Source organism: Alosa alosa, chromosome 13 (assembly GCF_017589495.1).
Source record: "Alosa alosa isolate M-15738 ecotype Scorff River chromosome 13, AALO_Geno_1.1, whole genome shotgun sequence".
NCBI classification, from domain to species: domain Eukaryota; kingdom Metazoa; phylum Chordata; class Actinopteri; order Clupeiformes; family Clupeidae; genus Alosa; species Alosa alosa.
In genome coordinates this window covers 13579059-13595920 of record NC_063201.1, presented here as the reverse complement: position 1 = coordinate 13595920, position 16862 = coordinate 13579059, and the positions used below count along the sequence as shown (strand labels likewise).

The window sequence follows — 16862 nt, the reverse complement described above, 5'->3', positions numbered from 1 at the left end:
ATGTAAGGACAATGGAGGTTTTAATTACACATATTATCATAAATACCTTGGAATCCTGGCAAAAGAACAAGCCTATTAATTCCATTCCAAAAACGAAAACATCCATCCATGTTATTTAAAAAAAAATTATTAAAAAAAGCCTGTCATAAATTCAAAATAATTGAAGTCATCTGTGGTTAACAAGAACCTTTACCATAACAACGGGCTAAAACCCTGTTGGCATGTGTCAGAATGGCATGGCATAATTAGGGTAGCCCTGGCACCTAACGAGCTGCCCATCTTGCCATCACCCGCCTCCCTCTTTCGGCACTGCAGGAATGCGGCCGGCTTGCTGTGAATCGTCCACTGCAGGGCAGTTAGCACTCACTCATGCTGAGCGGAGAGATTTAAACGGTCGGATGGATGTTATTTCTGCAGCACAAAAGCTGACCCCTCTCAGTGTAACTGAACACCCTTCCCCCACCTACATCAACACACACACACACACACACACACACACACACACACACAGGCAGGCGCACTCACACATACAAGTAAATGCTTATGTGCACACACACACACACACACACACACACACACACACACACACACACACACACACACACACACACACACATTTGCTCCGAGCTTATCCTCCCTCCCTTCCTCTCTCCTTCTCTCTCACTCACACGTCTCCTATCTCATGTCTCACGCGCTAACAAGCACACTCTCACTCACATACACTCACACACACACACACACACTCACATGCACGAAAATCTGCACAAACATGAATAACACTACAGAAAAAACGCATAACACCACACACACATACACACACACACACAAACACACACACACACTTCCCCTTTTCTCTGATAGAAAGGAGTGTGAAGGGCTGACTTCATGCAGCTGATTCAATGGCAGCAGGGCCCCTCAGCCTTCTGTTGACACAACACCGGGGGGGAATTACTTGCTCTTAAATCTATTTAATAAGTCAACGGTGCAGGATGCCGGTCAAATACACTTCCTCCTCCTCCCATTCACACACACACACACACACACACACACCTTAAACACACACAGAAACAACGCATACATATGCACAAGGAATGAGACACAATACATTATGCATACTATCTTGAAAATTGCATGTGTGTAATATAATGTAATGAGTTCTATCTGTTTGGTGGTTCCAGCTAAATTGTGTTAAGTGCTTTAAATATGATCAAATTAATTAACACTTTAAAATACTTTTGGTGTAACATGTCTCATACAGACATACAGTCAGCGGTGTTTCTGCAAAATAGCATCATATAATTCCAAAGCCACAAAATGGAATGGCCAGGTAGCCTACATTCATTTGAACCTCTCAGCTGAAATAACACCTGGCCTGGGTGAAACACTGGGTGAAACACTCCCCTATTTAAAAACAGGCCGCTCTTCCCTCCACAGTAATGGCACCTGGCACCCTGTAGCTGTGTTTGTTATCTTTGTCGGCGTTCTTTTAGCCGTCTCTGATTAAAAAGAGCTTTTCCATCTGCAGGTAGAGCATGGTAGTGGTGGTGGTGGTGGGGGTGGGGTGGGGAGGTCTTGGGCGCTGATTGGGTGTCAGGTGCCTTTCTGTTCCCAGGTGATTGATATCCCCAAGAGGAATGCCTCCTCGCGCTCACTACACCCGAATCAAGATTAATAAGAGGCCATTTACATCTCCAATCACACTGAAAGGTACCCCCTTTAACACACACACACACACCGACCACACACACACACACACACACACACACACACACGCTCTTTACGAGAGACTCTCCATCTTAACGAGAAAAAGCAGAATATCTGCAATCTGATATGGGGCATTAACTCAGAGCCAAAGTGCTCTCCTTCCTCTCCGATAATCTGGCGATCAATAATTATTACCAGGGCCCTGTTGTTCGCCTCTAGTCTCCCACACACATGGCTTAGGAATACGGAGAAATGGAGGCTGAATCCGCCGGTGGTAAAATCTCACCAGTGTGCCGGCACCTGGATCAATACCTGACATATTCAACAGCCAGGCAATTCTGTGGGGTTAATTGCACTGTTTGATGGCACCAACGTATCTCGGCTAGATTGGCAAGGAAGGACAAATAGATGATACTGACAGCTTAAGTCTCATAAGAATCCTTTGGGACAAAGCCATCAAACAGCTGGAAATGGAAAGATCTACTTGACCTTGAAAGGAAAGAAAGAGAAAGCGAAAGAGAGAGAGAGAGAGAGAGAGAGAGAGAGAGAGCAAGTGGGAGTGAGAGAGAGTGCAAAAGAAAGAGAGAGAGAATGGATGGCTGAGGGTGGGGGTTCCTGGTGGCAGGAGTAGAGCGAGAGGCTGCCTGCTGAAAGCTGAAGGCTCCGGAGAGAATTCTCCAGGGAGCGGGACAGGCTTCGCCCTGCTGCAGGCAAGCCTCGTCCAGGGGGCTCCACCGCCGCCGCAGCAGCAGCAGCAGGTTGATAGATTGGCCAGTGCGTGCTGTGGACATGTGAGGGAGGGCGGTGCTGGAAGACCAGGGGCCAGGAAGCTGCACAGTAATGGAGAACCACACCAGCACCACTGACACTGACAGTCTGTCTGTCAGTCAGTCAGTCAGTCCCACTACAACTACAACCTGGTCGAGAGAAACAGCAGCAAAGCCTGGGGACTTGACTCGACTCGCTCGCTGAAACTAAGACCATCTGGTCTTATTCGGAGCTTATTCAGAGCTCAACAACTGCAAATGATTTCCATGGAAAACCACATAGACTGGACACTCCACCTAGATGTGTACAAGCCATTCGCATTACTTCCTTCCTCTCTCTCTCTCTTTCTTCTCTCTCTCTCTCTCTCTCTCAATGTAATTCAATCAGGAGCACTCTCACTCATCTCGCTCATTACTCATTCTGCTCTCCCTCCCTCTCTCTCTCTCTTCCATCCCCCCTCTCACTCTTTCCATCCTGCTCTCTCAAACACACACATACCACACACTTACTCACTTATGTAACATAACAGCTAACTTTTCACTCCGCGCGGCACATAAAAGCAGGTATGAATCACGGCAGCTGCCAGGAATCCCCAGCCTGCCGATAGGCTCCCGTGCCCATCGATCACCCCCGTCGTAATCAATTCTCAACTTCCTGGTGGTGGAGTGCTCCGCGAGGGGAATGCAATTATTCAAATCCCCAATTGCCCAGGAGGACTAAGGGGTCAAATCGTGTGTGTGTGTGTGTGTGTGTGTGCATGTGTGTGTGTGTGTGTGTGTGTGTGCATGTGTGTGTGTGCGCATGTGCGTATGGGTCTAATTGAATCACCGCACATTTTGGGGTGTACATGTGTGTTGTGTGTGTGTTTGTAGGTGTAGGTATGTGCGTGTGTGTGTGTGTGTGTGTGTGTGTGTGTGTGTGTGTGTGTGTATGCCAATGCAACACAGAGAGAGGGTGTCATATTTAAACCTGTTAAAACCCCCACCCCCCACACATACACATCAGCTGTACCCTAGATCATCAAAGGAGTGTACCTGCACCTCCATACCCCATCAATCAACAGCAGCATGAGCCTAGCAACCGGCACAAACAGAGGGAAGCAGGAGAGAAGGGGAGCAGGAGAGGAGTAGAGGGGGAGAGGAGAGGAGAGGAGTAGAGGGGGAGAGGAGGAGTAGAGGGGGGGGAGGGAGTAGAGGGGAGAGGAGAGGGGAGAGGGGAGGAGAGGAGGAGGGGGGGAGAGGGGGAGGAGGAGGAGGAGAGGGAGAGAGGAGGAGGGGAGAGGAGGAGAGGAGGAGAGGGGAGAGGAGTAGAGGGGGAGAGGGGAGGAGAGGAGAGGGGAGAGGAGAGGAGTAGAGGGGGAGGAGAGGAGAGGAGGAGAGGGGGAGGAGAGGAGTAGGGGTTGGCAGAGGTGTGGGGAGGTAGGGGTGGGGAGAACCGACAGGGACCTGGCACGCCGTACCTTCGTCTGGAGATAATGAGGATAGTAGTAGGTGTACTGGGGGTACATTGGTTGCTGTTCCAAGCGTTTGCCCATGTAGCTGGAATCCTTCTGGCGGTCACGAGGGGACGGACGAATGGCCGGTCAGTCGGACGGAAGGACAGACGGATATGCACAGAGACTCTCTGGAGCAGCGGGAACGCCTCTGGCTGAAACCCTGCTTCGTTCGGTTCCCCGGGGGAGTGAAGGCGCTAGTGTAGATCCTTGGATGAGTCGGCAAGGCAAGCGGAGAAACGTCCGATGGAGGTGGTCGGCCGGACGGAGATGGACGGAGAGATAGAGGAGAAAAAAACAAGATGTGGAGTCGTCTCCGGACCCTTAGGCTGTCCCGTTTTTTTCCGCCCGCGTGTGAGGATGAGGAGTGGCCTTAAGGAGGAAGAGCAGGGGGGAACGAGGGATGAGAGGAGAGGAAAGGAGGAGAGGATGGAATGAGGCACACAGGTGCTGCCCAGAGCAGCAGCGCACAGAAAAAACGAGGGATAGAGAGAGAGGAGAGAGGAAAGAGAGGAGGCAGAGAGGGACGGAAAGAGAGTGGTGGTGGAGGAGGAAGAGGGGAGTGTAGAGGAGTGGAGACGAGGGAGACGATGGTCCGTGGCGTTCACTTGTCAGAAAAGCCGGCGTGTGTCCTCCTGATCATGCCTCGGTTCTCTTTCTCACTCGCTTATTTTCTCTCTCTCGCATGCGCTTTCACTTGACTCTCTTTCATACACTCACTTCTCTTCTTTCGCTCCGTGCGCGCTGTCACAATCCTGCTGGAGGCCGGCAGATATCCGAGGTGCCCCCCTCCACTCTGCTCCGCGCACAGATTGATGGACAAAAGCCTGGATGCAGCCGAACGACTCGGAGAGCGAGAGAGAGAGAGAGAGACAGCGAGAGCCGAAAAGATAGATGGATGGATGGATGGATGGATGGATGTCCTGAAGCTCAAGCAGCCAGTGTGACAAAGCACGTCCTTCTCAAACACAAGAGCCCCTCTGATGAGATCTCGCCAGCTGACAAGAGAAAATACAGATTCCCACGAGAGCGCAAACTCCAGGCAGTCAGTAATGCACGCCAAAAAAAAAGCTCCGATCTTCACAGATCCCAGAACAGACACGGAGAGCGAGCGAGTGGGAAATGTTTCTTTCCTTAAAAAAGCACAAACACGTGTACATTTGTCCACTCACAAGCCTGACAGCTTTTTTTCTGCTCGTGTTGTTCTCCCCTTCTTTTTTATCTCTCTTTTTCTTCTCTGCCTTCTCTCCTCCTTTCCTTTACAACAGCGTCTTCCAGGCTGCCTCTCGTGCGCGTGTGAGAATGTTTAGCGGCAGGGACGGAGCGCGAGAGGGAGAGAGAGAGAGAGAGCGAGCGCGTTCGTGCGTGTCTATGTGAGAGGATATGTGTGCGCATACGCGACTGGCTGTGGCTGTGTTTGTGCCTGCCTGCCTGTGCGTGTAAGCGTGTGAGGGAGAAAGAGAGAGAGTATGTGTGTGTGTGTGTGTGTGCTGTGCGTGTGTTTCTCTGAGTGTGTGTGTATGTGGTGCTGGCAGCTCCCTGCTAGGGTAGGGACTAACGGGCTTCGCCTTCAGCTGGGCTACGCTACAATCCTCCTCCACAGGGCTGAGGGGGGGAGGGACTTCCACTCTGCTTTCTTCCCCCTGAAAGGCTGCTGCCGGTAGGAGGGTCTAAGCCAGCCTCTCCCCTTCTCGCTCTCTCTCGCTCTCTTTTCCTGAAGGCTGCTGGGCTAACAGGCAGAATGCAGTTACAAGTGGGGAGATGGACACATGGTGAAGAGCCGGGGCCCCCTACTGGCAAGACGCAGACTCAACACACACTCTCCTCTGCTCTTCTCTCCTCTCACCTCCTCTCCCCACTGTCCATCTATTACTCGCTCATTCCCTCTTTAAATAATTAATGCTTTTTGTGTGTGTGTGTGTGTGTGTGTGTTGGGAGTGGGGGGTGGGGTTGTTGCCTTTATTCAGATAGGCCAGTGAAGACTGACAAAAACATGAGTAAAAGAAAGAGATGGGGTGGGATTGGGTAATGAACGCAGATCAGAAACGAAGCCGGGGTCCTGTGGGCACTTGGGGACCTGTAAGTGGTTGGGATGCAGTTGCACTACAGCTTCCCCCATTGACACAGGTCTGTAGATTTTTGCCATTATCTGCTTGGCTTGCCACTCTTTTCCCTACATCGCTGTCTCTTAGCATAAAAGAAGATGAGCACATCAGCTGAAACACAATGACACCTGGTGCTGAGATCTCATGGAGTGCGCTGACACACTCACACGTTCTTGAATGTCAAAGAACCCCATTGCATGGCAAGCCTCTATTTCCTCTCTTCCCTCCAATTCATCATGTAAGAGTTCATTTTGTGTGGCAAAATGATTTCTACATCTTGTCACATCACAGCACACCATAGTCTCTGCGTGACAGTGCGCTCTATTTGGGATTCAGACATTGAAGAGTGTCCTTGAACACTGTGACAGTCATATTTTGTCGTCTGACAAGCCTACTTGGGGAGGATGTTCCGTGTTTCACATGTATAACAAGATTTTGTAGTGTTTTGTCAAAGCTTCCTGCTGCTTTGACCTAAACTGGTGTGTGGTGTTAAATGTTAACACACTTGGCTTGGAGAAATCCAAACAAACATGTATAAAGCTCAACAACCAGTTAACAACTCATTTCTACATTTTACTCTTTTTCAACAATCGATCAGCTATACTACCAATAAAACAAAAACATAGACTCCACACCTACACAAAGGCAACAATACAAACAGCAAACCACAAAAAAGAAAACGACAACAAAACAACCTGTGTTATCAAAACCTCATTCGATTTTTCCTAAGATCTGAGCGTGACTGGAGTCGGCTTTTGAAAGTAAGAGAGCCAGAGTGTCTGCGCTCTTTGGATGTGGTGGAGCACAGCTGGAGTGTAGCGTATCGGCACGTGATGGGGAGTGATAGCGCTAACGTTACAGCAGGCGGGGGGGGAGTCGGGCGAGGGGCTAGCGTGAGTGCACGCTGTCAGATTAGGGCATAGGCCCGGCCTCTGTAATTGTTCTTGCTGCGCTCTTCAAAGCGCCTCTCAAACAGAGCAGGAAACTAGCCCCTGCAACTCAGGGGCACCATTACCACCCAACCAGAGAGAGAAGCCAGCGCACGAAGAAGGGGAAAAAAACAAGGAGAGAAAGAAAGAAAGAAAGAAAGAAAGAAAAAAGTAAAGGAAGAAAAAAGGAAGAAAGGAAAAAAAAGCTCCTCATCTCTGTTATGGCACAGCTGGGAAAACACAGTGACGGATGAACAGGCAGGAAAAACACTGTGTCCCAGAACCACAGAGAAACAGCCCAGACCTGCCATGACCACGGGCATGGCCATACACCCTCCCAAAAGAGCAGCAGTCCAGAGCTCTTCTCGAGTTTATCTGCACAGGAGACATTTTTACATTGACTTAAAGGCACAGTGTGTGATTCTGATAAAAGGTTGTTTATTTTTGAGCTCAACAGCCAGTCAAATTTTAGTCCTCCCTTCCGTGCTCCTGAAGCAATGTGTTGATGGGCCGGAATTGTTTATGGCTTGGACTGAGACACATTTGTTCCCCCCATTTACAGAGTAAGGACTATGGACAAACCCCATCGTTTTGTTCTAGTTGAACAGCTAATTGAACAAGCCTGAAAAGTTGTGGGTTGTGGGATAATTTTTTTTTTTCTCATTGAATGTTTAGTATACCTTATATACATGTAGTGAAATCTAATTGTCATCTCCTTACTCTGACCCTTGTGTTTTCTGAAACTCCTATGTTGGAATGTTTAGTTAAATTAACCCCTGTGTCACCGAACTGTGGGTAGGTTCAATTCCCAGCTTCCACTGTTGTGCCCTTGAGCAAGGCACTTAACCCAGGGTGCATTCCAATCGCCTCGTAGTGCACTGCAAAGTGAACTGTACAGGGTGGTCAGCCATATTAAGTGATATTCTATTCCTAAAGAAACGCAAGCACCCACACCATAGGTGTATCTAAATTAGCTATGTACCAAAAATTACATTTTACCGTGACTCCAAGAGTTGTAAACAGTGTTGTAAGGCTGCGTGTACACATCCGCTTGGAGCTCCAGTGGAATTTTAATTTCATGACGTGAATTCTCGGTCTAACCGTTCGTGTGCCGTTGAAACAGCGTAAATAGGCGACCCATCAGGCCAGCACTATAACTCCGGGCGTGGTAAACAAAATCGGATATTTCAGGCAGTAAATGCTCCGGTTAAGAATCAAACCAGTTTTGCTCAAATCTACACACCTATGGCTACTGGAAAATGTAAGGTTCATTTAGCAAATGTTATTTTGAAGTGTTAAAAAACATCGTTGTTTTAGAATTTCCGAACAAAAGTGGTGATAATTGGGGGTGTTACGATAGATGGATATACAATAATAAAGCAGAGCAGAAGGAGAAGCTCTGTCCAAAGGCTACAGGTCCATTGTTTGGTCTCAGGACATTTAAAGCAGAAGATCAATGGTGAAGGCACATAATCTACACATATGCTGCCCCGAGAATGAAAGATGAGGGCTCTATAATTATTGAAGGGAGAAACATTAATCATATAATTTTAACAGTCACAGCGCAGTGAAGACACTGCACACATAGGCTAACAAACTGTAGGCTCCATATTTTGACATAACATCTACACTATAAAGTGGTCACAACAGAAGCAACTAGTTCACTGGTAAACATTGTGCATGTATTTGCACAGCTGTAGATCAGTAGATAGGTTAATATTTAAACAAAATGAAATGAACAGAAAACAATGAAAACTTAAAAAATATTGACCATTCTAGAATTTTCTTGCACGTCTAAATCACTTTAAATACCGTACTTGGAAACGGAGAATGGAACATGTGTGGACATACGAGGATGTCCAATTAACATGTGCCTAAGAGCTATTGGGTGAGGTACAAAACTAATAGAATCCATGACTGCATGGAGACTTCATAACAGCTGAATAGGCAAAGGCAAAGGGGAGCGCCTCAGCCATGACCACCTATCTTTGAGGGAAGGTTCGGACATGTTTAATCGTCATGTGTGCCTTATTAAGTCTGGAGGCGGTCAAAGCTCACCTCATAATACACTGGTCTCTGTTCTGGGAGGTAAAAGCATAAATTTTAATGGAGCTCTGTAAGTATCACATAACACGACCCATTACTATGCCTGTCAAATGCTCTCTGCAGGCATAAACAGGCAGACATTTTCTCCATTAAATCCTCTTTGGGTGGATGTACTGTAGTTTACACCAAAAAAAAAACATTTTCAAACAACATGTTTCTTATTATACTCCCCAAATTGTGCTTGAAATGAAAAAAAGAAAAAACAGTTGTCGGTCGGTTCTTTTTATACTCACATCGGAATCAGCCACATCCTGTCTCTCTGTGCCATCTCTCTGCCAGCAATTCCATTACGCCTTAGGAGGGAAAGGCCTGGAAACACCCAGAGATATTATTCACATGTCCAAGGACTCCTCCACACCCACTGATACAAGATGGCTGGCATCCTAATGAGAGGATGGAGAGAAACAATCACACATTTTAATCCCTTACTATCACTAGAAGGGCACTTGGAGAGCACGGACCTCCGACAAGGCCAATATGCCATGCAATATCTCGCAATGTCACAGAAAGTGCAAAAAAAAAAGCTCTAGAGCTGGTCCTTAAGCCAGATCCACTCCAATATCTCCTTTGGATTCTTACTTGGCTCATGCTCCACCTCTCCAACAAGTTTCAGGAAAGACAGACAAAGAAACAAACCAAACAATTATCTCTTTGGATTCATTGGATTCATCAATGTTTTAGTCTGATGTGCTCTAATGGATAACAGCACTCAGGATGTTATTTGTGGGTGGAATATTATTTAGAAAGTTGAGAATATGTGGAGGAAAAATATATTTCCATCAGTTTCCCACAAAAACATGTAATGTCAACAAGAGTGGTATGTTGTTATGCAACACAGTAACAATGAAAACAAATAAACAAATTCCATTAGCATTTAACCTTGACAAACAACACAGGTAAGGAGGATTTCTGTATGCAATCAAAACATTGCATGCAGAAATATGATCCCCCATATATACACTTTATGTAACAACAGAATTGAGAGAGGCATTACCCCAGAGAGCAAGAGAAAACTTCTACAGGGGATCAGGGTGTGTTTCCTTGAGCCTTCTTAATACTAAATCATTTGTAGGTTATAGCTTAACCTGTACCTTTACATTTTAAGGTGTGTCTCAGGCTACAACTACATCATGTCAGATACAAATGTATCCGACGCACTTTCATTACGATTCTCCCTCCCTTCCACACTAGACCATCGGATCCGAAGTGGAGCAATTTGAATCCGCTGGAGACCCCGAACTCATTTTTCTCCGCAGCCGTATCGGACGAATGTGGACTATGTGTCTGTAGTGTGTTGCGGAACCATCTGAAAACAGATGACGTACAAGCCCATGTTCCCTTTCCTGATTCGTTGTGCTTGTTTCACGTGATGATGACCATGCTCTTTGTTTTCGTGAGAAGTAGCCTACATTTATTCATTTTACAGCCATACAGTGAATGGCAACGGATTATATGCAATTTAAAGATGCTAAGCCAGGGGTTCTCAAAGTTTTGATTGGTGAGGGCCAATTCAGGAACCCAACATTGAACTGAGGGCCGCCAAAGGAGCGGGGGGAGAAAATTAAAAAAAAAAACCTGGGGAAAAAATCCCATTTGTAATCATTTTAAAAACCAGGTTGCATCTCTACAGTTTATATTTATTGCATTAAACACATTTTAATTCATAACTGAGGCTAAACCTGGCAAAACTTGTGGAAATCTTAAGAAAAATTGCAATGCACACACAATCCCTGGGGTTCTCTACCCTCTAACAGACAAATTTGGGATATAACAGTTCTGGTTGTAGTCCATTTCAAGTACAAACTTATTTAGAACAAACAGTCTCAGTGTGCCTTGCTTCTTATCAGCATAGGCCTTATTCTGGGCCAATTCCAGCTACCAAAGCACCACAGGAAAACCTGACGGCCACGAAACACCACTAAATGGAGATTCATTCTTTTTAAAGCACACAGTACAGTTGTACAGTTTTAACAGTTTTACAGATGTTATCAGATGTTATCGCGGGCCGCCAGAAATGTTTCCGCGGGCCGCCATTGGCCCCCGGGCCGCACTTTGAGAACCTATGTGCTAGGCTATTATATAGCCTAACTGTGAAGGCTATGTGACAAACTAGATGTACCGCATAGCGGTACAAAATATGACCACCGCTCAGTCCTGTACATCCGTTCCGCGAAAATAAATCACACTTCAATTTGTCTCCATATTTTACTCCATCCCCCACTCTTGAAACTTTTGTGTATGCTTGTTTGGCATGCCTGAGTGTGTGTGTGCGGCTGCACAGAAAGTAGCCTACTGGTGCTGAAAAGGTGAATAGATTGTAGAATAGCCAAAGAAGATGTAGCATTGTTATAAAACCTTTAAAATCTCTAAACAATCACAAGTAGGGCAGTTCATCACAGTTCATCCATTGCAACTGGATTGATGAAAGGTCACTTACACCTGTAGGCTACATTGTATTTGGGAAAAGCAAAAGGTATCAGCATAATGTTATTTATTTATTTATTTATGTATTTATAAACAAAAACATCTCTGTCAGTTCCATGCCGTTTTTCAACAGCTATCAAAAACAAAGGTCATTTTGGATGGATGGATTTTTTTGTGAATGTTTCTTCTTCTATATAAGATTTTAGTCATCTTTAGTTCATGTACTACTTTATTGTCAATGCACAAATTAAGTAACAATAGTCTGAAACAGAAATGCTGTTTTACATCTAACCAGTGGTGCAAATAACTGACATGTCCAAATGGGCCTTTGATGAAATGCGCCGCTAGACTGTTCATTTTAATTTTACGGGCCAAAGTTGAAGAGCTGTTGTCCGTTAACTGTTCAATTAAATATAGGCTGATTCATGTTCCCTTGCATTGTGTAACTGAGGTCCATGGCTAGTCTGGCTTTCACCAGACCAAGCTCAATCTTTTAAGAAATCAAAAAATAAATAGCAGGCAGATCAGGCTGGGTTCACTCAGCCTAGTCCATAGGCACCCGATATTGTTTAATTTTCCGATTGAGATATCCACAAACTGGCTATTCTAAATGCAAAAATGCATCAGGGAGTTATGACAAAACTGTAACTAACAAACTAGATCCTAATAGAAAGCTGTTAGCTTTCCTAAGCTACAGGTAGGCTTATAAGGTAGGCCTATTTACAACATAAATTGTCAATAGTCTATGCTGGCGACACTAATAAAATCTCCTTTGGAAACCAATGGCTTACGCCTTACAGTATCAAGCGGACTTAAACTGCCATATCGTGGCGAAAAGTTGTAATAAAATTCACGCAGCTCCATGGTCCGTGTACCGCTTTGCAGTGCTTTGTTCTATTTGTTCCATCCATCTGATCCAAATAAAAAATGTGTTCAATAATCCAATTTTCAAAATGTTTTAACTGGTCAGCAAATAGATAATTGCTGCTATTTTCTAAATGTGTCATTAGTCACGCAAGATAAAGAAAATAGAAACTGGATTGGAAACAAAAGTAAAATTCAGTTAATATTAGATTTTGGCCCCTTTTTTTTACTGTTTTTGTTGGGCTGAACCACGCGTAGGGGTGGGTGACCTGATACATATTGGCGCGCGGTGTTGGTGATCACATTTTATCAATGGATGTAGAGCATAGACTGTAAAAAATAGATGTAGAGATGGAGGGCTATCAAACACAGTTCCGCTTGCATCAAGGTGCCAAGCGATTGATAATGTCAGCTCGAGATCAGAACTTCAGATGCAGATGGAGACATTGTCACATTATGAGTAGGCCCCTCAAGTAGCCTACAGGCCAATGTAGGCTATTTGCTGTTGACATAATAAATGGATAAACGGAAAATTAATACCGATGTCTTCGTTTAGCCTAATGAAACCTAGTCTAGCGTAAGCCGGCAAAAATACCATGTCAAACAGTGCTCGGGTAGCCTGTATAGCCAAAGACTGACGCCGATGGCAAAGCATTCTGCTTTGGGGAATTATTTGCTATGGCATGGCCATGGTATTCAAATATAGGCTACTGTAGATATGTTCAACATAGGCTGAAAGTTATGTTTAACGTGCCTTCTCCCAAAAGTTTGTCATTAATCTCTCCAAGTAATGAGTCAAAATCACAAACAACTTGTAGGCGGCGCCCTTCACCATATCTAGCCTGGCCCAGCTAGATGGTGTTCTCCCGGGTGCTCGTGGTCCAGTCCAATCATTAAGGGCAAAAAAGGAAAATTAGAAAATTGACTCATTTTCAATTTTAACTTCTGAACAGAAACCGTAACTGTGCTCAATTGAAAATCAAAATAAGCAAAATAACCCATTTACTGTGCTAAAAGAATGGATACATTTTAAAGCCTATTTTTATATTTTTTTCATGTGAATTCTGCAAATAGAACATAGCACTGCAAAGCATTACGGACCTTCCATGAGTCAAGGAAAGCTAATGAAGTAGCCACTTCCACTACACAGTAGCATAAGGTGTGTTGCTAAAGCAGCCATAATGAAATGAAGGTGTCATTGATACTTCACACCACATACCTGCTTTTAATTTCACAGACTACAACTACTAACCTGGAATCAAAGCACATCGATTCCCCTCACACCCTGCACGACTTAAAACAAAAAATAAACAGGCCCTCAGTCTCACGCATGTATAGGCAAAAAAACTGTATCAGACCGGGTAACGCTGGTAAATCTTCCATTGCACAGAATGATTTTGTAGCACGTGCAACAAAATGACAGTCGAAAGACACAATTACAGTGCTGCTATCAATTTGTTTATATAACCGCATTTATAGTTTCCTACAAATGCAATCAATCAAATTGGCCTCCATCACTCAACCAACGCTTAACGTAACATTACCTAGGGTCCTTATTGATATTATAAGATTAACGCATCTGCAGTAAAACCAAGCATGTCCCGACAAACATCCCTTAGATTTATTTCGCTTCAAAGAAATGGAAATTACATTTCATGTGAACATCATCCTATCCTTATTAGATCGCTTCTCAAGAGGAAACTACACCCTTGTAGGAAGCATCCATTGTTTTTTCCAAACCCACTTTAACTAGTGTTAATTTAGTCAGACGAGGAAATATGTTAGTCAACAACCTTTTTTTTTTTCATGACTAAGACGACGATGACGTTACACAGCAGGTAATGTCCTGAAACACTGACTAAGACTATCTTAAGATGCATTATATGTTGACTTAAAAAAAAAAGACTAGACTAAAATGTTTTGCATGAAATAAAAAACTAAATAAAATCTCTCTTCATTTTCGCCTACAAAATGAGAAGACAGAATATCTAAGCTGTTACGCTTTCAAAATATTCAAATGAGTTCATAATGCAGAACAGCTTTCCTGTAGGGCTAGTCTACGTGCTGTTGCTGCAACCCTGTGGGCTGCAAACACCTAAAACTACATGGAACAAGAACACTGAGATTTCTGCCAGAGTTAGCAAGTTAACCACCTAAGCTGTATGCCACAATGCTACATACCCAGAAGTTGAAGCTTCCTCTCATACAAATTAACATCCCCAGAATGTCCATACTGAAAACAAAACATCATGTAATGTCAACTATTTAACTAGTTAGGACTGATGATGCAAAGTTTGCTAAAGTAAGCTAATATGGAAAGTCCGTAGCAAGTTAGCTATGGCTAAGATGGAGAGTCTTTTGAGATTGGGGAATGTGTTGTGTTTACGATATCGCATCTAGCTTAGCGGAGTAAAACAAACATTAATTTCTTTCACTCCACAGTGTTTCAAACTTTTTCAGTTCAGGACCACTTAACTAACCCTCCCAGCTAAAAAAAAAAAAAAAAGATTATACCTTCTTCAACAGTAGCCTATAATTAGTCTACACTATAGGCCTACTCACTGAACCACTTTTGCTTTATTGTGTGGGATTCATACTGTATGATTTAAACTGGCATATCTTACATAGACAGTGTTGCAGAACTGTTTTTTTACATACAAGTCGGTTCAATATTGCAAACAAACTCATCTATATTATATTTTAACCATCGCCTGCTCAAGGACCACTTGGGATAGCTTTGGACCACCAGTGATTCCTGACCACACTTTGAGAAACACTGGTCTACTTAATATGACAGTGGTCCATTCAAATCTTTTACATCTATGGTCAATCCCAGCCGAAAGCTACAACTATAGTTCGACTTACTACCTTGCATGTAAACATAATGACTGACAAAAAAAATCAGAATGAGTAATTATAACAGACCTAGTAGCCCTGTGGACACACAAATATTGTTGGAAAATTGAGATGTGAAACACTATTTGACCTAAATGGTAATCAGAAATAATTTGTTATAAAAAAAAAGACTAAAATGTGTTGACTAAAAACTGACTAAGACTAAGATACCTTTAGTTTTTCTTTTGACTAAAAACTAGACTAAAATGATCGAGACTTTAGTCGACTAAAAACTTGACTAACAAAAAATTATATTTGAATGACTAAATATGACAAAGACTAAAAAGGACATTTCGTCACAAGACTAAGACTAGGACTAAATTAAAAATAGGTGACAAAATTAACACTACTTTTTAACTTCCAACAAAATTACATCTCACTGCAACGATCGCCATCTAGTGGACAAACGACTACTTATCGCCAATACTGGAAATGCAGCCATGATGATGATGAATATTTGGCTTTCTTCTAATCCTACTGAATTTGTAATTATGTATCAGCCGCTCTAATACCGATAGTAGTATAAAAGGCATGTATGTGTGTGTGCATGTGTATATGTGTGCACCGCCATCTACAGGGCCAATGAGTGTACAGTCACTAAATGTACACATAACCTAAATTTTTAGACCCCCCATGGATGAAATTCTACGAAACTTGGCATACCCCCAGAGAATGCCAGATCAATCATACACATAAAATTTGGTGCAGTTCTGAACATCTTAACTGAAGATAGGGGGTGATTAAAGCAGAATAATTAAATAATTTCATTTTTTTACTGGGGGTGCAAATCACAAATGAGTGATTATGGGCCAGGGTTGATGTGGGCCCTTGAGACCAACATACCATAAAGATTCTTCATCCTCAGTGCCACGGTTCAGGTAGTTATTTAGGAAAACTGCATTTTTTTGTGGTTCGGGAGGCCCAGCACGGAGGTGGAGGGGCCCCGGGACCTAAACTAAATTTTTTTCAGAAAAGTCTAGTGGGCTACATACCCACCAAATTTCATGTGCACCGTGGTTCAGTGTCCCGGTATCGTTGACCAAAAATTCAGGAAGTAGATGACGGGGAAAAAAAAAAAAAAAACTTTGACAATCATTATATGACCGCTTCGCTAGCTTCGCTAGCGGCGGTTATAATAAACAAAACTATCTGTGACCTGGCAAAACACCCACTGCCACAATGACACTCTCATCACATGAATTCAGCCTCACACCAAAAAAAAAAAACTCACTTTACTGAATTGCCTTCAATTATCATGCAAAGCGGCAGATGAGCCATCTATTAATGGGGAAGAAACGTGGCATTTCAGTGACCTGCCATTCATTATGCTAAAAGCCGTCTACGCTCTGTCAGGGAAGAAGAGGCGAGCCACTTTTATCATTAGCTCCAGTGGCACTGCAACGGCATCGAACAGATCCATTCCATTAACCCCGAGCAGATTAACGCAATTTATTCAATTTAGCCACGAAGAGGGGGAAAAAAACAATCAACCAACTGTCAACATAAACTCTCTGATAATCTCTGGCCTTGGTTATTTTAAACAGCCTGCTTTTTTATTTGATAGAGGACAACCCC

The 16862-nt window shown here is 43.9% G+C and overlaps 1 protein-coding gene across 2 annotated transcripts in view; it reads right to left on the bottom strand.

Moving 5' to 3' along the window:
* Positions 1–5587, bottom strand: part of rbms3 (RNA binding motif, single stranded interacting protein) — a 159383-nt gene extending 153796 nt beyond the window's left edge. Inside the window, exon 1 of one of the 2 annotated variants that reach the window (XM_048260297.1) lies at positions 3932–5587. In XM_048260297.1, the coding sequence (XP_048116254.1) occupies positions 3932–4006 (75 nt within the window). In that variant the 5' untranslated portion in view covers positions 4007–5587. The remainder of the gene's footprint in view (positions 1–3931) is intronic. The other variant, XM_048260296.1, reaches the window with a different exon arrangement.
* Between the last annotated feature and the right edge of the window lie 11275 nt (positions 5588–16862).